Source organism: Erpetoichthys calabaricus, chromosome 12 (genome assembly GCF_900747795.2).
Source record: "Erpetoichthys calabaricus chromosome 12, fErpCal1.3, whole genome shotgun sequence".
NCBI lineage: Eukaryota > Metazoa > Chordata > Cladistia > Polypteriformes > Polypteridae > Erpetoichthys > Erpetoichthys calabaricus.
The window spans coordinates 91422536-91445704 of NC_041405.2; the positions used below are offsets into that span (position 1 = coordinate 91422536).

Sequence of the window (23169 nt, forward strand, 5' to 3'; positions counted from 1 at the left end):
TTTGAATTAATTTACAGTTCTTCATTAATTAAAAGTAAACCAAGGAAGAATAAAAAGTAAAGGGTATTAGCATGCTGAAAAAATAGAAAAAAGTTAGAGGGACAACAATTTGGTGGTGTAGCCTTCATCAATTTTTTGCCTACTTGATTTAATGAAGTATTTTGTGTTGCACTGTAAATTAGTTTTTATTTTTTATAATTAACATTGGTTGTATTTTTTCTCTTTAAATCTGCTTTTTCAGGTTTAGCATTTGAAGACAATTTTAGTGATATTTTGAAAGTAGAGCAAAAAAAGAACCAGCAAAATCGGTTGAGTGCTCCTCGAGACCCACCACCAGTACCAGCTCATAAAGAATCTTCACAACCTGTTCCTCCTAGGAGAGGACAGCAATCAAACTCTCTTAATTTTCAAAAAGAAACAACTTATCCTTCAGCAGCAAAAGACTGTCCTGCTTCTGCTACCACTGATAAAGAGTAAGTGCTCATGTTGATTGCTTATATTTTAAAGGATAAATAAGTGTTCCTAAATTGTAAATGAAACTCTAGAGGCAGGGTTTAAAATAGAAAAATGTATTACACATTGCATTACACATACTATAAATACATTGAGCAGTTAAACTTTTATTGATCTGAAACCCGGACAAAGAAAACGTTAAATATGTTAAGGTAATTCTTATTTTTACATTAACACTAGCAGTGGTTTCTCATAATAGTAAAACTGTTTTCCAGGCATTAATTTATTTTAGGATGTTTAATGTTATGTCCAGAATGAAATTAAATCCTGAAAGACTTATGAAACTCTATCTGGATACATACACTAACTTGCTTACATGTATTTTAACTGAACAAAATATCCTTCATGTTTATTTGATTCTCAAAATCTGTAACATTCACCTTGCTAACCTACTGCACAGATTTATATTGTGAAGAAATATGAATAGAAACTTGAAGGTTAAAATTCACATGAATGTGTCTTTTTCTGGTGTCTTATTAGGTCCAGGAATTGTGTGATGTTCATATTTTCTTGGTTATATATACTAAGAAATAGAAAGCAGTTATTTAACCTGTTTACTGAATATTTGTAGAGAAAGAAAATGGTATTGAAGGAGAACATTTTTTGTGACACAATTACTAAAAATCAAAGTGTTATCTTCTTTTTTGCCTCATTTCAGTGGATATGCACAAGAAAATGTTCCTCAGATATCCGGTACAATGAGAAAGCTATTTGTTCCTTCAAATCATATGGGGCAGAGAGAAGGATTAATCAAGCATATATTAAAAAAGAAGGAAAAGGAGTATGTAGACATTCAGCATTTTAGGTGAGACCTGCTTTTAAACCAGCTGCAATAATGGCTCTTTAGTGTTTCATGTGATTTGGATAGTTAATATATAGAGCTTAATAAAGCTGTTAAACAGTCTAGAAACTGCTGGAAACATTTGGTAGATCGTTTACAAGTGAAGATGGTGCCAGATTATATTTGTGGGAAAGTGATTTTTTAAATTAGGACTAGGTATATTACAGGTACGGTTATTTTTGTTCACTTGAACAAAAATTTAATCTATCTAATAGTATTCAGATCTGAGCAGCATTTTCTCCTAGAAACCTGAAAAAACCTAAAAAAAAAAAAAAAAAATTAAAGCCAAATATATCTTCTAGAGCTGAAAGAGGTTGCATTGTACAGAATAACTTGTTTAGCCTGGCTGCCTTACCAGAGTCAAGGGCTTGTACTTTCTCTGTCTGTGTGAGTTTGTCTTTAGGTACTCTAGTTTACCTTCCACATCCCAGAAACACGTTAGGTTAATCAGACAGTATACAGTATAAGTAGGTCCTCTATGAGTAGAAGGATTGGTTCCTTCCTTGGACTCAGTGCACCTGGGATATGTTTTAAACTCAGTTACTCTGAACTAGGTTAATAGATTTGGTTAGGTTTACAGAGCATCTGCCAAAGTATTTAAATTGTCTGCAATGGCTTAAACAGCAGAACACAAGAACTATTCGAAGTTTATGAAGTGTTGGCTATATTTGTAAATGCATTATATTAACTTATTAATTTGTAAGCCACATTAGGAGCAAGAGTGAGAGATCTAAATATGATAGTGTTTAACACCAGGGACTGGTAGGGAAAATTACATCATATAAGTGTGCTGTGTACCCAAGAATGGCATAAGGCCAGGGGTAAGAGAGGCTAGGGAAGTCTAGGCGAAAGCATATACCAGAAGTTAACTCGTAACTAAGTTACTTTTAACAGTAACATTCCCCAACACTGGACATCATTAAACTAGTGCCAGTCAAACGTTATGCATTGGAAAATGATATGGAAATACTGATAGAAATATGACTTTTTTTATCTTTTGAATTTATTAAAACCATACAACATTCCATACTATCAAGTTAAACTTAACAAAACTAGATTCAAATCAACCCCCACCCATGAGAACGAGTAGAAGGCTAATAGCCAGAGTAAAACTATTCAGAGTAGTAAAGAGAGAAAGGAGTCTTTATTCCCAATATAAATGCTTATTCTAAATTATTATTGATTAGGTCCTGCCATGTTTTAAAAAAGCTTTGAACAGATCCTCTAAGTGAGAATTAGATTTTTTCCAATTTCAAATAGTATATAACATTAGTTACCCACTAACTTAAAAGAGGTGGGTTAGGATTCATCCAGTTGAGCAAGACAAGTCTCTGTGCTAGTAGTGAAGTAAAGGCAATTACAGTTTGTTTGTCTTTCTCCACTTTAAGCCCATCTGGGATTACACCAAAAACAGCTGTTAATATGTTAGGAGTGATTGTGACACCACGGCTGTGTGATAGGCATTTAAAGATTATCCAGAATAATGTTAATTTGGTACATGCCCAAAATGTGGCCTAGTGAAGCTGGAACTCGATTGCCACATTCGTAGGTTGGATCTTGCCCTGGAAACATTTTGGACAATTTTAAGAGAGAGAGATATGCTTGATAAAAGATTTTAAGTTGAATAATGGAGCTAGAGTGAATTCTGTGTGTGGCTGCCTTCCACTCAGTTTCTGAAATGTTGAGTAAGAGATCCTTTTCCCACTGTACTCTGGGATTATGGACCAAAAATCATATCTCGATATTTTTTTTAGCTGAATGGCGATACACTGTATATATCTTATTACTTTATTGGTAGAAAAAATATCAAAAAGACAGTTCTGAGTAAAAGCCACATATCTCAAATGTCACACATGCACTTTTATTAACATACAGCTGTAGATGTACATGAGAAATGGCTCAAAAATAAACTATCTGCATAAATTAAATTAATAATGCTCCATAAATAATGTTCTTTTCCTGCATAACAAAAGTCTCACAGCTGTGTAATTAAGAAAATGTAAACCGAAAAGACACTGTAAAAATAACAAAAGGCCGATTTACTCTTTAAAAAGTGCATTTCAATTGAAGTAGATAGTTCCTTCCTTACCAAAGTGCTTCCTCCTATGTGTACAGGTAGTCATGTACAAACATCTAGGATTTTGTGAAAATAACAAAACATGTAACAACTGATAAAACAAAACAAGTAACAACTTTCTTGTACAGAGAAATGGCATAGATGATGCAGGCATCATCCCATTTATTATCCTGACATTAAAAACTGTGTAAGTTAAGAGAATGTGGAAAAAGGTATTTATCATGTAGAGGTGCCACAGATAAAATATTGTCTAACTTGAAGTGCTCCCTACATTGGTTCCATATTCTGAGTGATTGAAGGATAATTGGGTTGTTAGTATGTCGACGATACATTTTATTTTCTGGTATGCAAACCAAGGAATATAAAGAAGTACTGTAGGATTTCATTTCTATTGCAGACCAAGCTAGTGTGTGTTTATCTATTTGTGTCAATGTCCAGGTTTTTATAGTTTGTATGTTTGCCGCACATTAATAAAACTAAAAATTAGGTAGAGCCATGCCGCCTTCTGATTTTAGGTTGTTGTAGGGTCGCCTTTTGAATGCTTGGATTTTTTCGAATTTCAAATAAATGAGGTTATGATTGAATCTAATTTCGTAATTTTGGTAATGTACATGGGGATGTTTTGAAATAGGAACAGAAGCTTAGGGAGAATTTTCATCTTGACAATGTTAATTCTCCGTAAAGTAAGATGGAGGGTAGACCATCTATGCCCGTCTTGTTTAATTTTGTCCATGCAAACAGCACAATTTTGTTGAAAAAGAGCTTTATATTTAATTGTGATGCTGACCCCTAGGTATTTAAACTGATCTGTAGTGATAAAATGGAAGGTATCCTGTCTAATGTTGTTTGCTAGAGAGTTCACTGGAAAAAGCATACTTTTGTTCAAATTAATTTTTTTTGAAATTCTGCTAGTACATTTAGGGCTGTAGGCACTGAATTTTGTGGGTCTGATTATATAAAGTACCATTTCATCTGCATATAATATTTTCTGCTCAAGTCCTTCTCTGAAAATCCCCTTTATCTGTGATGCATTTTGATGGCTGAATGGCGATTGCATCTTTGTCTACAGTAATCCCTCCTCAATCGCGGGGGTTGCGTTCCAGAAACCCCCGCGAAAGGTGAAAATCCACGAAGTAAAAACCGTATGTTCACATGGTTATTTTTATATATTTTAAGCCCTTATAAACTCACTCACACTCTTATAAACATTTTCCGCACAATTATACAGCATAAACCCTTTGTATTCTCTTAGATATTAGGTAAGATTCATTTAAATTATGTATGTAAACACACTGTTTATATACAGTAAAACCTAAAAATTATTTTAAAGATATCGAGCGTCTCCGATATCACATATGTTACAGCCATTATGACAGGCAGGCCACCAGCAATAAATACGTACAATGCAAAAAAAAATTGTATACAGTAAAATGTGTGTACAGTGATACTAAACTATGTACATGTAATATGTACTGTACGTAGAAAATTAATTATGTTACTCACCAACAATGACACGGCGACTTGTCCGATAACGATGAGTTTAATTTTACTGCACAACAAAGGAGAGCGTTGCAGCTCTTCTAAAGGAGCCTCATCAGGCGACTGCATAGCACCGCAGTTGTTCTTCTTCTGGCAGTCTTCAATCCAGATACCTAAAGCAGATTCCATCCGGACTACCGCCTTATTACATCCACTTACAACTCATTTTGCGCCCTGGTTAAAGGACACTGCTGCCATAGATCTTATATTCTTTTCCTCCTTTTTAAATAAAAAAGAATCGTGGACTCATTGATTCCATAATGGCATCCTGCAGCAGTGTAGCTGTTCCCTTCCTTCAACATATCCAAAACTTTTACCTTTTTGGAAATCGTTAGCATCTTCCGTTGGCGCTTGGGCACGGCCCCTGAAGCAGTAGCACGTTGATGCTGAATGAACGAGACGAGACTTCCTGGTTAACGCAGCGGAATTGAATTCTGTGCTCCATCGCTGAGCCAATCAGCACACAGGAACTTAACTGCGTGCTCTGATTGGGTAGCTTCTCAGCCATCCGCCAATAGAATCCCTTGTATGAACTCAACTGGGCAAACCAACTGAGGAAGCATGTATCAGAAGTAAAAAGACCCAATGTCCACAGAATCCCGCGAAGCAGCGAAAAATCCGCGTTATATATTTAGATATGCTTACATATAAAATCCACGATAGAGTGAAGCCGCGAAAGTCGAAGCGCGATATAGCGAGGGATTACTGTAGTACCGCGTTCTAGTTTGAAGTTATCTGAAAAAATGTTGTTAATACAAACTGAAGTTCTGGACTGGTATACAGTACTTTAATCCATGCACATATGTTTGGGCCAAATGTATGCAATGTGGTGAACAGATAATCCCATTCAGCCATATCAAATGATTTTTCTGCATCCAAAGATAATATGATGTCCTGAATGTTAGACTTTATTGGTTAATATATTACATTAAATAGGCTGTGAAGGAAACCCGGGTGTCAACTGGGGGTGGGCGGTATGACCAAAATTCTATATCACGGTATTTTTCAAAATTATCCCGGTTTCACGGTATTCAACGGTATTTTTTTCCCCATGCATGAGTGGATGTTAACCACATTTTCCACTGCAATTACTGGCTAAGAATAACCTATTCCACTGTCAAGAGCACTGTACATTGTACAAAAAAAAACATTTTAATGTGCACACAAGTATTAATATAGGTTTGCATGGCCCCATAAAGTGATAGTTTTCAAGGGGGTGGCACTAATGAAGAGAAGGAATCACGTTGCTTGACAGATGCAGTCAAAATATAGAACCTTTTTATTGAACAAATTTTGTAAAAACTTACGAACTATAATTTTGACAACATATTTTCAACCTTCCAAAGAGGCATTTAGACTTAGTAAAATATCCAGAAGTGCTTGTCAAAAGTTGTATTGCACTGAACTTGTCTTAGAAAAGGAATAAATAGTAGTAAATATTTTTTGTAAACCAACTACACTTTCTGTTAATGTTAACAATCTCTGTCCACTGACACGTTAAAGTGACTTTTTAAACAACTTCACCATCATTAAACTGCATAATATTTAAACTAATAAATAATAACAATAAAATAAATAATAGTATTATTACTGATAGTTGCACTATTACTTGAAGGCTTCAAGCCCAGGTGCATTACACAGTATTCACCAAATTAAAATAAAACAAGTGCAACTTGGTGATGACATCTTTACCAACTAAACCATCATTTAGGCAAACTGCATTAATACGGACTGCAACTTGCATTTATAATGCTATTTGTGGTATAGCCCTACAGAATCATATTAGGGCCATGGTGAAGAAAAAAAAATACGGACACGGAAGAAAAAAACAAACTATATGTCGAGAATAAAGTCGACATTTCCACTTTATTCTCATAGTTTACTTCATAATTAAAGTAGAATGTCGTAAACTAAACTTCTTCCTAAAATCAATGTTTAATTTACTAGATTTTGTCAAACCCCGTCATAAGTTAATGCAGCACATTAAATGCGTTGTGTTAAGTGTTCCCCGACCCAGTTGTTAATCACTACGCTTCTTAAACTGACTTCCTCCGAACTAAGATGAGACAGCAATCACCGCACAGAATCCATTCACTTCATTATATTCTTGCTTTCTGAAAATTTAGAATGCTAAGATAAATAATTGATATCGTTTTCATGATGAAATGCATTAAAGCAGGTATTAAACATGCGTGGTAGTGAGCCGGTAGTGCTGCTCCCTCGCAGTAAGGGGTCCCCAGGTGTATGTTCAGTGTAGAGAACTTTATGGCAGGTGTGACGAGGCTCCAAAAAACTGGATGTATGAATGGGTATCGCACAGGTTTAACTTAAATATTGTGTAAATGTTGGGTCTGTGATCTGGTGGTTGGAGACATGAACACAGAATTCAATGCATGTTCTTCTGAGCGGGCTTTCTTTATTGCACGCGTGCTGTCTCTATCTGACGTACCAAAACCCCAGTTCCTATCCTTCCTTTTTCTTTCTCCACATAGCCAATCACCACACGATAAACGTCTTTGTGAAATTAAAACTAGTTATAAACTTAGCCCACGGAGTGTTCAGAACTTTAAAAATATCTTCGTTATACATGTTTAATTATGCTATCCATTCAGGGTTGCGCCCATCCCTGAACGAGTCGCCAGTACATCGCAGGGTGAATATGAGCAAAACATACACTAGCAGGGTCAATATAGCATAACAAAACCCCACATCTTACATGACTTTGAAAGGAAACTGAAGCACGCCGAGTAAACCCACCAGAAAAACATGCAAATGCAAAGCAGGGTACATCCGAGACACCCTTGCTGTGAGGCAGCAGTGCAACCTCCACGCCGCCGTGCCCCCACATGATTAATGCATGCTTTAATGCATTTCACCATGAAAATTATATCAAGTATTTATCTTAGCATTCTAAATGTTCAGAGAGCAGGAATATCATGAAGTGAATGTATTCTGTGTGGCGATCGCTGCCGGCGCCTAATCTTAGTGCAAGAGGAAGTCAGTTTAAGAAGCTCAGGGAACACTTAACACAAAGCATTTAATGTGCTATATAACTTATGACGGGGTTTGAGAAAATCTAGTAAATTAAATATTCATTTTATGATGAAGTTTAGTTTACGATGTTCTACTTTAATGACAAATTTCGAGAATAAAGTCAACATGTCGACTTTATTCTCGTCATAAGCGTCGAGATTAAAGTGGAAATGTCGAGAATAAAGTCAACCTGTCATCACACTATTATACAGTACCCAGGTAAATTACACTGTATTGAAAACAAATAAAACAAGTACAACTTGGCTTGCAGTATTATTCAGTAGTATAGAAACAGTATTTACACATTTGAACATAATGGTCCACATCCGACCTTTTAAAACCAAAGTATCTCCAGGAAACGGACGTGATTCCTTTTTTTCGGCAAAAGTTCTTTTGTGTCATTATGTTCAACTTTATCGTCAGCTTCAGTTTCGGAATGTTCTCTGTCCATTTTCACCGCGCAATACCTACACTACCACTACCTATTTAGTGGAGTAGCAGTGAAAAAGAGCCCCTGTGCAACAAATCTGTGTTTAGTGGTGTAGCAGTGAAAAAGGTCCCCGCTTGAACAGTTTCCCGGTGCGCCACGTCCCAAATGTCGTTTAGGCAATTAAAACCGGTGTTGCGGTATAAGAAAAATCCTTATCACAAAAAAAATAAAAAACGGTTTTTGGTATGAACCGGTATACCGCCCAGCACTAGCGTCAACAAGCCCAAATCCCAACACGAACACACAAGCACAGCCCTGGGTTCAAATAAAGGTTGGTTTATTTACACCACACACCTTTATAAGTTACAAAAAGCACAAAACACAGGTTTTTTTCTCTCCTTACTCTTAATTTCTGTCAAGTGTTGCATCTGTACCTCCCAGTTCCAACTCGCCTGGATAAGGGAGTGCAGTCCCTTTTATTACAGACCCGGGAATACTTCCGGTGCCAGGGCGAACTCCCTGCAGTGCTGTCTTGCGGTACCCCGAGACCCCAGCAGAGCTGCCCTGCCAGACTACATTTCATGGCATGCCCTGCTGACTTCCCACTGAGTGCCATTAACCAGGGCTGCTGCCATCTGGTGTGCTGGGGGCAAACCGCCCCCTTCCCCTACCGAGATATTACTTAACAGGCTGTCCATCCACCCTTTCCAGTCCTTCCTTCCAGGTCTGCTCCCTCTTCTGGCCGGGATGCCCATCCAGCCCATGTGGCATCTACTAGGCGTTGAAGATTGTAACCCAAATGTCTACCTTTTAATAAATCCAGTTTAATTGTGTTTTGTGTTGTTTAAACTGAGTAGAATATAAGGACTTACAGTAGTCTCTAAATGTGCATGTTATATTTTCATGGTCAATGATTCATTCTCTGTCTGTGTTGGTGATTACTGATATTGCATTGCGAACTTCCTGCTTATGGATTTGTTGTGCTAAAGTCTTGTTAGCCTTCTGTCCGTGCTCGTAGTAATGATGATGATTTAAAAATTAGCTGTTCTGTTTCTTTTGTTGTCAAGAGGTTGAGTTCTGATTGCAAAGCCTGTCTTTTCCTAAAAAGTGCCTCATTTGGAAACCTGTCATGTTTTTGATCTGTTCTGTTAATTTCACTGATTAACTCTAACTCTAAGGCCTTCTTAGTTTCTGATTTATTTTTGTAGGAAAGATAGGAGATAATCTGTCCACTTAAAAATACCTTCAGAGTTTCCCAGAGTATTCCTGTGGAAACCTCAGAGGATGCATTTGTCGCTAAAAAAATCAATTTGCTTCAATATGAATTCTGTACAGTTCTCATCAGCTAATAACGGGGGGTTAAGGTACCAGCTGCAAGATGAGTTTGTGAGGCATAGTGATGTGTGCTCCATGATCAGAGGGCATGGTCAGAGATTACAATAGTGTTGTATTTGCAAGATTTGATTGTGGGCAAGAAATTATCTATAAAGAAGTAATCAGTTCTTCAGTAACAATGATGTATTGGTGAGAAGAAGGAATTTGCTCATAAGTATGGATTTAGTAATCTTTATCGGTCTGATAAGTTATGATCAATTAAAAACTGTGTGATTTATTTTTTGCAGTGTTAGATGTTGTCATATCTGTAGCTGAAGACCTATTCAGGTCAGGATTTAAAAAACAATTAAAGTCTCCAGCCATTATAATTTTGTGAGTGTCTAAGTTAGGAATGGATGCAAATACATTTTGGATGAAGTGTCTCTCATCCACATTGGGTGTGTAGATATTTATCAAAATCACTTTACAATTAAATAAGTTACCCATAACCATAACATATCACCCTTCAGGATCTGATACTATATCTGATTCCACAAATTGTTCTGTGAATTAAGATTCCCACACCTCTAGTTTTCTGTTTCATCCAGCTATTTTGATACAGCTGAATGGAAACAATTTTATAATGAATCGCAAAATAATAATGTTCAGCTCAAAAAATAGCGATCAGGCGATGATGTAATAATTGTGACAGGCCTATGCACAATCCTGCAATGAATTACGTGGGTTATGTATGAATGAATTGAAGCTGAATTAACTCAAATGTTAAATAATTTGGTTTCCTCAGACTACTAGCATACCTTATGTTGAGTCATTTTTGTTTGTTATATTTATTGGTGTAGTTTAGTCCATCTTTTGATTATTGATGTGTGCTGTTGTAATTTTATGTTTTAAGATAAGAATGATTTTTGTGTCAGGTTTTTTACAGGAACATGGAATGTAAATGGTCAGTCACCAGACAGTAAGCTAGATGCCTGGCTGGGCTGTGACCCTGAACCCCCTGATGTCTACTGTATTGGGTTGGTAATTGTTTAAATTTTTCTCATTTTCTTTCATTTTGGCAGTTATACAATTTCAAGTTACATTTTGAAAGTGCAAAACAGTTATAATAATGCATAGAGATTAAACGCAAAGCTAATTAAGTAGTGTTTTCTACAAACCAGTATTGGTACCATTTGATGCTTTTTAACCTTGCTTGTAAACCTTTAATTTTGTCAGTCAGCCTGATCCTTTGACATTGAACGGTAGTATACGTACAGTGCATCCGGAAACTATTCACAGCACATCACTTTTTCCTCATTTTGTTATGTTACAGCCTTATTCCAAAATGGATTAAATTCATTTTTTTCCTCAGAATTCTACACACAACACCCCATAATGACAACGTGAAAAAAGTTTACTTGAGGTTTTCACAAATTTATTAAAAATGAAAAAACTGAGAAATCATATGTACATAAGTATTCACAGCCTTTGCTCAATACTTTGTCGATGCACCTTTGGCAGCAATTACAGCCTCAAGTCTTTTTGAATATGATGCCACAAGCTTGGCACACCTATCCTTGGCCAGTTTCGGCCATTCCTATTTGCAGCACCTCTCAAGCTCCATCAGGTTGGATGGGAAGCGTCGGTGCACAGCCATTTTAAGATCTCTCCAGAGATGTTCAATCGGATTCAAGTCTGGGCTCTGGCTGGACCACTCAAGGACATTCACAGAGTTGTCTTGAAGCCACTCCTTTGATATCTTGGCTGTGTGCTTAGGGTCGTTGTCCTGCTGAAAGATGAACCGTTGCCCCAGTCTGAGGTCAAGAGCGCTCTGGACCAGGTTTTCATCCAGGATGTCTCTGTACATTGCTGCAGTCATCTTTCCCTTTATCCTGACTAGTCTCCCATTCCCTGCCGCTGAAAAACATCCCCACAGCATGATGCTGCCACCACCATGCTTCACTGTAGGGATGGTATTGGCCTGGTGATGAGCGGTGCCTGGTTTCCTCCAAACGTGATGCCTGGCATTCACACCAAAGAGTTCAATCTTTGTCTCATGAGACCAGAGAATTTTCTTTCTCATGGTCTGAGAGTCCTTCAGGTGCCTTTTGGCAAACTCCAGGCGGGCTGCCATGTGCCTTTTACTAAGGAGTGGCTTCCATCTGGCCACTCTACCATACAGGCCTGATTGGTGGATTGCTGCAGAGATGGTTGTCCTTCTGGAAGGTTCTCCTCTCTCCACAGAGAACCTCTGGAGCTCTGACAGAGTGACCATCGGGTTCTTGGTCACCTCCCTGACTAAGGCCCTTCTCCCCCGATCGCTCAGTTTAGATGGACGGCCAGCTCTAGGAAGAGTCCTGGTGGTTTTGAACTACTTCCACTTACGGATGATGGAGGCCACTGTGCCCATTGGGATCTTCAAAGCAGCAGAAATGTTTCTGTAACCTTCCCCAGATTTGTGCCTCGAGACAATCCTATCTCGGAGGTCTACAGACAATTCCTTTGACTTCATGCTTGGTTTGTGCTCTGACATGAACTGTCAACTGTAGGACCTTATATAGACAGGTGTGTGCCTTTCCAAATCATGTCCAATCAACTGAATTTACCACAGGTGGACTCCAATTAAGTTGCAGTAACATCTCAAGGATGATCAGGGGAAACAGGATGCACCTGAGCTCAATTTTGAGCTTTATGGCAAAGGCTGTGAATACTTATGTACATGTGCTTTCTCAGTTTTTTTATTTTTAATAAATTTGAAAAAATCTCAAGTAAACTTTTTTCACGTTGTCATTATGGGGTGTTGTGTGTAGAATTCTGAGGAAAAAATTGAATTTAATCCATTTTGGAATAAGGCCGTAACATAAAATGTGGAAAAAGTGATGCACTGTGAATACTTTCCGGATGCACTGTATATTTGTACCATGTAATGTGTAATGGCAAAAACTATTTCATATATTGTAGCAAATTTATTTTATTTGTTTGCTTTATCTTTGCACTAACATACCTTTTGTAGTATCAATATCTTGGACAGCTTACAGTGGCTTTGGAAGCTACATAGAAATTATGTGGAATACACTAGTAAGTCTTTCTTCCCCCTACAGTTTTCAAGAACTAGACTTGAGTACAGAGGCATTTTTCTATTTTGATTCTTCAAAAGAGCAGGAATGGGTTGACGCAGTAGAGGCAGCTTTGCACAGCAATGGCAAATACAAAAAGGTGAGTAAAGGAACAGTGTATTCCTGTTCAGGACAGAAGCTGGAGGGTTGGGCTGTGATAAGACATAATAGTGTTAGAGAGTGAATGGATATTTACAGTATGAGCAGAGCAGGATTTTGAATACATTATGGTGCTGATCAAACACTAGAAATGCCAAACAAGATCCTTTATTTATCAAACAGATATTTTCTCATGTGTCACCAATGTTGATAATGAGTGCATCACATTGATGAGGGTAACATGCCCAAAGGCATAAATTAACAAATTTTCTTCATGGTTTACTTCAGAAAATAACTTATTGTGTTTTATCAATATTCTGTTTTAACGTGGGGTTCCGTTGGGATCAGTGGCTTTAGTGGGCATAAGAACTACCTTTATATTCAGTGCATAGCATGATAAAATGTATTTGCTGTCGTTTTTTTTTTTTTTTTTTTTCATGTATAGAATAAAAATATATTTCTTGCTAAAGGTGCAGTAGAGTGTTTGGTGGATTTAAATTAAACGCAAGCATGACTTAAAAATGAGAGATGACTGTTCTTCTTTTGTGGATAGTGTGTTATTTGTTTGAGCAGTATTCTTTTATATTGTTTGGAGGAAACAGAGCCTAGCATTAATGCTTTGTTCCTTGTTTACAAATTTGTTTGACTAAATGGGCCAACTGGCTTATGCTAACTTTGCAAAACCCTGCGGTTTAAGATAAGCTTTCAGGTTTTTGTCAGTATAGATATATGCATATATCTGGTGTACAGTAATCCCTCGCTATATTCCGCTTCGCCTTTCGCGGCTTCACTCCATCGCGGATTTTATATGTAAGCATATTTAAATATATTTTGCGGATTTTTCGCTGCTTCGCGGGTTTCTGCGGACAATGGGTCTTTTAATTTCTGGTACATGCTTCCTCAGTTGGTTTGCCCAGTTGATTTCATACAAGGGACGCTATTGGCAGATGGCTGAGAAGCTACCCGGCTTACTTTTCTCTTTCTTTTGCGCTGACTTTCTCTGATCCTGACGTAGGGGGATTGAGCAGGGGGCTGTTTGCACACCTAGACGATATGGACGCTCGTCTAAAAATGCTGAAAAATTATCTTCATGTTGTGATCTTTGTGCAGCTGCTTCCTGAAACGACATGCTGCATGGAGCTTCGCATACTTAAAAGCTCGAAGGGCATGTATTGATTTTTGATTGAAAAACAAACTCTGTCTCACTTTGTCTGCTCCTGACGGAGGGGGTGTGAGCTGCCGCCTTCAACAGCTTTGTGCCGAGGTGCTTCACATACTTAAAAGAAAAACAGCCCTATTGATCTGTTTGCTTTTCTCTATCTCTGTGACATGATCTGCTCCTGACAAGCACTCCTTTGAAGAGGAAGATACGTTTGCATTCTTTTAATTGTGAGACGGAACTGTCATCTCTGTCTTGTCATGGAGCACAGTTTAAACTTTTGAAAAAGAGACAAATGTTTGTTTGCAGTGTTTGAATAACGTTCCTGTCTCTCTACAACCTCCTGTGTTTCTGCGCAAATCTGTAACCCAAGCATGACAATATAAAAATAACCATATAAACATATGGATTCTACTTCGCGGATTTTCTTATTTCGCGAGTGGCTCTGGAACGCAACCCCCGCGATGGAGGAGGGATTACTGTATATGTCTTTTCGGTGTACGTTTATAAAGTATATATGTGTGGATGGTGGTACTGTATTCTGTGCATATGTTAGCTTAGACATGGTAAGCAGGATTTACATGTTTATTGTTCATGGGACTGTTTTATGTGGATTATGGTTTTGCTGTCACTGTTTCTGGGCTACCTTTTAAGCTGACAATTTTAGTACAGGTCTTCTTTTTTAGGACTAGTTTTACAGTGCAGCTCAGTTCTGGGTGTTTCAATAGTATGTGACACAGATGAGATTTTGTTATAGAAATATGAACAGCGAAAATACCTGTAGTCAACTTTTCAGAACAGATTTATACCAGTTTTGTATGTGCTACTAATCCAATACGTACATGTGAGACTTGAGTGTGACATTCATTTGAAAAGTTGAAATGAAATTCATTGCATATTTACACTGTTTAACTGGATATTCCAAAGGTCATCTCCTTGGGCTAGCCTGATATACTTGAGCCTTTCAGCTTTGGACTGTGTGTGGAACTTTGTTTTATTGACATCCAATACAGCCAAATTTACTATATATTTTGTGATCAAACAAGTATTTGTTGCTGACAGAGATTGACATGAGTAATTGATTGTCCCCCTTGACACTCTGAAAATCTCAAACCAAAGCTTTGCATCAAAACCCTCCACATCTTTCCTCACCAATCTTGGTTTATCTCCCCTTCTCTCTCTCTCTCTCTCCCTCTCTGTCTTTCTGTGCTGTCCACGGTTTTCTGCATACAGACACGGAGGCTGTTGCATTTAGTGCAGTCATCACTGCAATCTTTCATTTTCTGTTACTCTTCTTTGCCATCATAAGCTGACTAATTTTTTGGTGTCCTTCACTGAAAATGGCGTGAAGTATTGTAGCAGCCAACGTACTGTTAGTGTTTGAGGTGTTGTATTGGGTCATAACTGTTGTGGTGCATTCAAGATATATTATCTGTTCTCAATTTTATCAGTTTTGGATAGTCAAGCAAATGACTGTAAATAAATGAGTCAAAAATTGGAATCGAGTCACTTTTAGCTACATGAAATAACCATAGTAGCTAACAGCATCATGTAGACTCAACACATATCAGTTTTTACCATCACTGCATTTCTTTAGCATTGTTCTGCAGAGGCTTTGCCCACCACCTTTAGTACAGGTGGTGGACAGCTATTGAATTTATTATTTAGGTACATTATCTGCAACTACAAGCCATGTACTACATGTAAATTACTTTTAATTGTATTATACAATCAAATATCATAAATCGCCAGATTAAAATGAAAACTGGTGGTTTACATTTGTTTTAAACTTTAATAAGCAGCTATTCCTGATCTATTATTGTTTGTTCTTATGTTGAAAACAAATATTTACTTCGCATGATGTTAAGGCTAGTGTGAGTTAATGTAAATATGTCGTGAAACGTTTGTGTCACATTAGAGAGTTACATTTTTGATTCTAATAAACTAAGTAAACTACAGTTTTCTTCTGCCTGTTTCATAATGCATTTACCTTACATTGATGGTGGGGGTTGGCTCTATTCTCCTACTCCGTGTCTAGGAGCCTCTTGAACCTGACACCATTGATATTGTATTCGATGAGTGTGGCATTTGAGGACAAACACATCAGTAAAGAGGATGGCGAAAAGTACTTGAGTGCTTTTATAAAAAGACAAATAAAACTAATAAATAAATAAATAAATGCGTAAAAACAAAGTGCAAATGTAGGTTAAAATTCAATGAATAGAAAATCCATTAAAATGAGGTTAAAACATAGGTAGGAAACAATCTTTAAAGCCCAAGGACAATTCCCCCAGCAGGTGCAGACAACCTTCTTCTCCTAGTCTGTTTCCCCGCTGCCCATCATACGGCATCTGCAGGGAGCCATCGAGCCCTGGTCCATGCCCAGCACTGCCTTTCCAGGCTTCACCCGGCTCTGTCCTCTCACCGCTGCCAATCCGTTGGCCCTCCCCGGAGAGAGCACACTCCTGAGCATAGTGGTCGCTCCTTCTACTTGGACGTTGAACAGGAGTGACTCCTCATCTCTCTCCTGTGTGCCGGCCACACATTTCTTCCTGGGGCTCCACTCTCGTCCACATGTTTCCTCTCATTACACCTTCTCTCTCTCTCTCTCTCTCTCTCTCTCTCTCTCATGCTTATGCCTCTGTTTCTTCCTTTTTCTTTATCCTCCCTGTTCCTGTGCTCCCCTTTTATATGTTTGGGAGCAGTTGCAGGTGCAGTCGACTAATTTGCAGCCCTGGGCTGATACTGAGACAATTAGACCAATCGCAAGTGCCGGCAAGGCAACACATGGCTGGCCGACCGCCTCTAGCAACCCAGAGACAAGCTGTCCTTGCAGATAATTGTTTGCACCTGCTCCCCTCCTCGGCGCGATTGGGTTCATTATTTATTTATTAAAACAACCAGATTTTCTGAGCTGCGGACCCACTATACCACACTTATATCTGTTACTTATACCTGTTTATAGTAGCTTTAAAAATAAGCCACAATTCTAGTAGTACCAACAACAGTTGCAGTACTGTCTCACATACAGAGTATGGTGAAATTCATATTTACATGTCCAACCATGCATCATGGAGCCAAGATGAGCATGAATGTGCTTCAATAATAAACTAAGATGGGTCAAGCTAACTTGTGTAACCATGTATATTAAACCATTCTTTTCAAGGTGCACCTTATTCGATTAGTGGGAATGATGCTGGTTATATATTGTAAAAAGGAACACAAAAAAAATATTCGAGAAGTTGTGTCAGAGTCTACAGGTACAGGAATAATGGGAAAAAATGGTGAGTTCTTCTACATAAAAATATTTTTTTTGCTTTTCTTCTTCTTACCTGTGTTTTACTTTTATTGGTCTCTGAAAAACTTCACTATAAGTAAGTAAAGAAATAAAGTATTAAATTACATAGTCCTATAGATTTGCAATTTTATTATGTAATATTGTGCAGATTCAGTAATAAATTTTAAATCAGTAAATAATTCTAATTTTGTTTAGTCCATACTTGTATTAAGTTCATGATTTGTTTTTTACTCAGAAAAATAGAAAGTACTGCACTATTCTTTTAACAAATAGTTTACAATCCTGAAACCATGCTAGGATGCGTTCTGTGTGCAGTTTTTGCATGTCCTCTCCATTGCTTAATTATGTTATCTGTGGGGATTCATGTTCCTTATTTATAGTCCATCATGCCACTTTGACCGAATGCTGGACTGTCTCAGTGTGCCTCTCATACCAATAATGTTTTCTTACATTGTATTTGGTTTTGTGATTTATTTTTTTTTATTCTAATTAGAGTGCTAAAAGTAATTTTCTTGTGCTTTTTTCAGGGTAATAAAGGAGGTGTAGCAGTAAGGTTTGTTTTTTACAACACTAGCTTTTGCATTGTAAACTCTCATTTGGCTGCCCATGTTGAGGACTTTGAAAGACGCAATCAGGATTACAAGGATATATGTGCAAGGATAAGCTTTGATGTTGCAGATCAGCCACCATTCAACATTGTCAAACATGGGTCAGTAATTTTTCTGTTCAAATTAATCCTATAACCATATATTCTTTTGAACATTTATTTAAATTTATATTCACATATGAATGCCATGTGTACTCATCATACAAATCATTACTGAATAGGTCAACACCATTAAGACAAACTCTTCCCCCACCCTTTGTGAGTTTGTAATTCTTTGACTTAAAGAAAATGTAGTAAATTGCTCAGTATACTATTGAAAGATAATTTGGAAGTCTCCAAAGACCCAAAGTATGTAAACAAATACAATATTACTATAAATGGTGAATGGTGTCACTTCAGAGATAATCTGATTCAGGTGTTAAAATAAGTATATTTGAAACAGGTGAAAATGAAAACACAAAATAAAATTAAACTGGGTAAATAAAGATGATGTTAAAATAATAGATTAAAAATATAATTCTAGATGAGAATTGGAAAAGACTGAATGTAATACTGAAAATTGCATTTAGGATCAATAAAAGAATCTTAAAGGTTATGAGAAACTGGAAAAGAATTTCATTGGATGCCATAACAAACACCAATAAACAACACAAAAAGTGTTTACAAGACGATTTGAGTAGCGTAATTGATGCCCAAGGAAAACGCGATAAAAATAAACAGTGCTAATGATCAACATAGTATTTAGAAAAGAAAAATATATGGAATGTTTAAAGCCGAAGGAAAAATGGCTCTGTTTTAATCTGGTTCAGCAGTCCTGAGACAGAATAAAGAAGTGAGAAGAGTACTGGCACACGGTGATGATGTCATCAATGGAATCCCTCAAAGATCAGAGTTTGGACTGTTACTCTAATTTATATCAGAATCTTTGTCATTAATAAAGTTGAACTTGTGGCATTTGTTGTAGTAGATTGTACTCAAATGACAAGGATAACAAATATTGATTTTTATAGTAAAAGCTATTCAAAAAGACATTCACAATCTTAAGATGGTAATCAGTTAGAAAATGCAGGTTTATGTAGACAAGTGCTACAGACAGACAAACATCCAAGCCTCCTCTTTAGCAAGCAGACTCTGAAGGGTTTAAATTTTAATATCTTTACAATATACAGTATGCATATTCTAAGCAATGCACAGAAGCAATTTAAAAAAAGTTATTTTGTAAAATCTTGTTTATAAAGCAAGTGACACCATGCCTCATTAGTGTACTGTACAATATGCAGCAGTTGTCAACATACTACAAAGAAATAGTAGTTCTGGAATCTGAGCAGAAGAAGCCAACCAAAGACACCTTCTACTCTGACTGATTAAATGATTTTAACCTTTTTAATCTTGAACAGACGAAGTATTGACTCTCTGCAAACCTGATCTAGTTTTCAAAAATCTCAAAGGCACTGACAAAGTTCATCCAGCAGAAGTCTTTTAGTTAAATAGTGAATTGCATATTTGAGGTTACTACAAATTAAGGGAATGACAGTAAACACTTTTTGGAACAAATCAATCAGTTAAAGTGGAAACACTGACTACTATTAAAATGCCTCTGGATAAGATATTAGGATAACTTATCTTTTAGGTAACCAAAAAGCTTGCTGGATTGAATGATCTAATACTATTTATATAATTTCTTAATGATTATGTTTTAAAATTTGTGTTTTAACTCTTTTCAAATTATACAATATATATAATTTATTAACATGTTGGGAACCAAGCATGCCCAATCAAATTTCAGACCCCTTTCTTGTTTTGTTTTAATAGTGTGGTCATCTGGCTTGGTGATCTAAACTACCGACTGTGCCTTCCTGATGCAACTTTGGTTAAAGGCATGATTTCCCAGAATGAAATCAAGAGGCTACTAGAATATGACCAAGTAAGAGACAAAACTGAACTTCTTTTATGTGACAATAGAAAATTCTTCAAAAACATCACATTTAAAAAAAATAAATAAATAAAAGTTAACATTTAAAAGATTCTTGAAACTGAAATATTTACTATAATTACTCAATCTTAGGACACAATCAGAAAATCTCAATTTGTCATCTTTCTGAATTCATAAATATTTGCAGAATGTGACTTGCTAAACCAGTTTATTTCGATAGACAAGACTTTTTCTTTCTGATGTTTATTGCATTTTGTTTAGTTTTCTTCACATTTAGATGGGTAAGTAGACAGGTAGGTAGATAGAGAGGTGGATAATACTTTAGGGAAAATTTAAGATTTTTTTCCTCAAGTAAGTTTTCAAATGTGTTGTTATTAGTGCATTTTTTGGATAAAGTGTGAGATTTAAAAGAAAAATGATCATGTGTGAAGTTCACAGTTATGGAGAGGAAACACAGCCTTGCTGGTTTTCCATGTTCATATTTTTTAATGGGAACAGAATATATTTTACATCTTCCATGCCAGGTTCAACTCATTGGAAAACACAGAATATATATTATTTTGTAGTTGCAGTTAACACTAGAATTACCACAGCCTACGAAAAAGCTGGTAGATCCGGCCCACCTTAAATCCCATCGCACCTCTCTGTCAGCGTCTTTTGTCCTGTAAATGTGCCAATAAAGGCAAGCAGCCTACAATTTCATCCCCCCACCGCCACAGAATGTGCACAAAGTTCTCCCAGCTCATGCTTTGACTATCTGGGAGTGAAGTGCTGGAGTTTTAGAGTGGAAATAATAGATCGTTATTTGGAACACATGCATTTCATGTGTGTTCCGTTTCTACAATAATCTGTGTAAACACATTGTTAAAACAGAAACGTTTTTCATATTTTAGTAGTAAATGACAGAATGTTGGCATAATCTATATAATGTGTGAGGCCTGAAGTCCAAAGAGCAAACAGACACTTTCACAAAAGGTTCAAGGATAAGACAACAGCTTCCGCGGCGTGGCAGTAAGATTTGCTGACTTGTAATCAAGAGTCCTCGGTTCGATCCCGACTGCCTCCTTTTGTTTGCCGTTTTCAGTAGTGAGCTGCTCTTATTGTTAATATTATACAGTACACACATACATTTGGTTTGCGTCAGTAACAGACGGTGTACATTCATAGTACTTGTAAAAGTTACTGATTTTTCTTTTGTTCGCTCATTAAGCGTCAACAGCGAAGACTCGCTACACCTTAATCTACAAGTACTGACACTTATCCCCACCGACGAAGTAACTTTCACCAGCGTGGCCGCCTTCGTCACAGACGATCCCGCTTTCAGTCACGGACGATTATATGTTGCTCTCTCCAGAGGTCTGTCTTTTCATTCACTCACAGTGGTATCCATAAACCCACCCCATTTGGACAACTGTGTTGTTCAGGAAGTGTTCACCCATCAGTACATAAATATGCGGCGTAGCGGGTTGGCTAGTATACATGCATACACACATACATTGTGTGTGTGTGTGTGTGTGTGTGTGTGTGTGTGTATGTATGTATATATCTATACTAATAAAAGGCAAAGCCCTCACTGACTGACTGACTCACTCATCACTAATTCTCCAACTTCCCGTGTAGGTAGAAGTCTGAAATTTGGCAGGCTCATTCCTTACAGCTTACTTACAAAAGTTAGGCAGGTTTTATTTCGAAATTCTACGCGTAATGGTCATAACTGGAACCTGTTTGACTGACTCATTCATCACTAATTCTCCAACTTCCCGTGTAGGTAGAAGGCTGAAATTTGGCAGGCTCATTCCTTACAGCTTACTTACAAAAGTTAGGCAGGTTTCATTTCGAAATTCTACGTGTAATGGTCATAACTGGAACCTGTTTTTTGTCCATATACTCTAATGGAGGAGGCGGAGTCACGTATCGCGTCATCACGTATTACGCCTCCTACGTAATCACGTGAACTGAAAACGAGGAAGAGATTCACAGCACAAGTCAAACGCGGGAACGAAGGTAAATGACGTTAATTGTTGACTGTGTTTTAATACTGTGAACTTGTTGAGTGTCTTTTAATACTGTGTAAGCATACATATTAACACATGTGCAATTAAACGTGTGCATTTATGGGGTGATTTCTCAGGCTTAAAAGCTCGCCTTTTATTAAAAAGGTAAATGCAAACTCTTTTCATTCTGAAGGGCACAAACCACGTTAGATTTCAGCCGTTAAATGCGCAAAAATTTCAGTACACCAGATAAATAAGCGCAACATATTATCAGTTGTATTGTATGCTTACAATACATATAGAAATGTGTTAATCGTTAACTAATATTATGGGATGGCGTTTTTCGACTCGCGCTTTGATTTAAACGATTGCATGTCTTGGTGGGTTTGCGTAGCTTATTTTCAATATCTTTACAGCTCTTTTTAAGACTTAATTTAAAAAGGTTTTCTTTTCTTCTTAATAAAAATTTAAAAGCAGTACTTCGCCTGTGCGAAGCGCTCACTTCACTCCCTTACGGGAATCGAACCTCGGACGTCAGCGCTAGAGGCTAAGCCCCTAAAATTGCGCCACAGCGTGTGGTTCGTTTATTTGACAGCATGTAGATCGGGGTAATTACATTCACGGCATTCGTAGTCTGATTCACAATCTGATTGTATGGGTGGTTACCTACCAGGTAACGCTTATGGTTAGCCAGCAAGTCATCTCGAAGTGATCACTCGAGTGAAGGCAGCTTCACAAAAAAACAGATCCTTAACAAACTGTTATTGGTATATTTTCCCTCAATTTTAAAAGGTTTTCTTTTCTTCTTAATAAAAATTTAAAAGCAGTACTTCACCGGTGCGAAGCACGGGGATTTGAGCGACTGACGCATACAGACATATTCATGAGTGCAGGTACTTCGGAAAGAAAGCACCGTGTAAACCTAAACTTTAAATTAAGTTCATAGACCTACAAAAGTTCGGCATTGATTTGAGGCAAGATTGCTTTTCTCATGTACAACTATACGTTGCATTCTTAACAGTAAGCTTGCACCGCTTGGTCATATTACAACCTGAGTGCTGAACTGACAACGTCGTATACAAACAGAACTATAACAATTGTAATAAACAAACAAAAAAAAAAGCGAAGAACCCTTGGATTTAATAAAAAGGCTCTTTTCTTGGCGAAGCAAGGAAAAAGGAAGACCTTATATGGCGTTTGTTTATAAAACAGCGGA

The 23169-nt window shown here is 37.2% G+C and overlaps 1 protein-coding gene across 1 annotated transcript in view; it reads left to right on the forward strand.

Moving 5' to 3' along the window:
• ocrl (OCRL inositol polyphosphate-5-phosphatase) overlaps nucleotides 1–23169 on the forward strand; it is a 165298-nt gene that overhangs the window by 64177 nt on the left and 77952 nt on the right. The window contains exons 6-12 of the mRNA XM_051934970.1: nucleotides 242–473; nucleotides 1172–1318; nucleotides 10683–10784; nucleotides 12849–12963; nucleotides 17288–17405; nucleotides 17924–18128; nucleotides 19839–19950. Coding sequence (XP_051790930.1) covers nucleotides 242–473; nucleotides 1172–1318; nucleotides 10683–10784; nucleotides 12849–12963; nucleotides 17288–17405; nucleotides 17924–18128; nucleotides 19839–19950 — 1031 coding nt within the window. The remainder of the gene's footprint in view (nucleotides 1–241; nucleotides 474–1171; nucleotides 1319–10682; nucleotides 10785–12848; nucleotides 12964–17287; nucleotides 17406–17923; nucleotides 18129–19838; nucleotides 19951–23169) is intronic.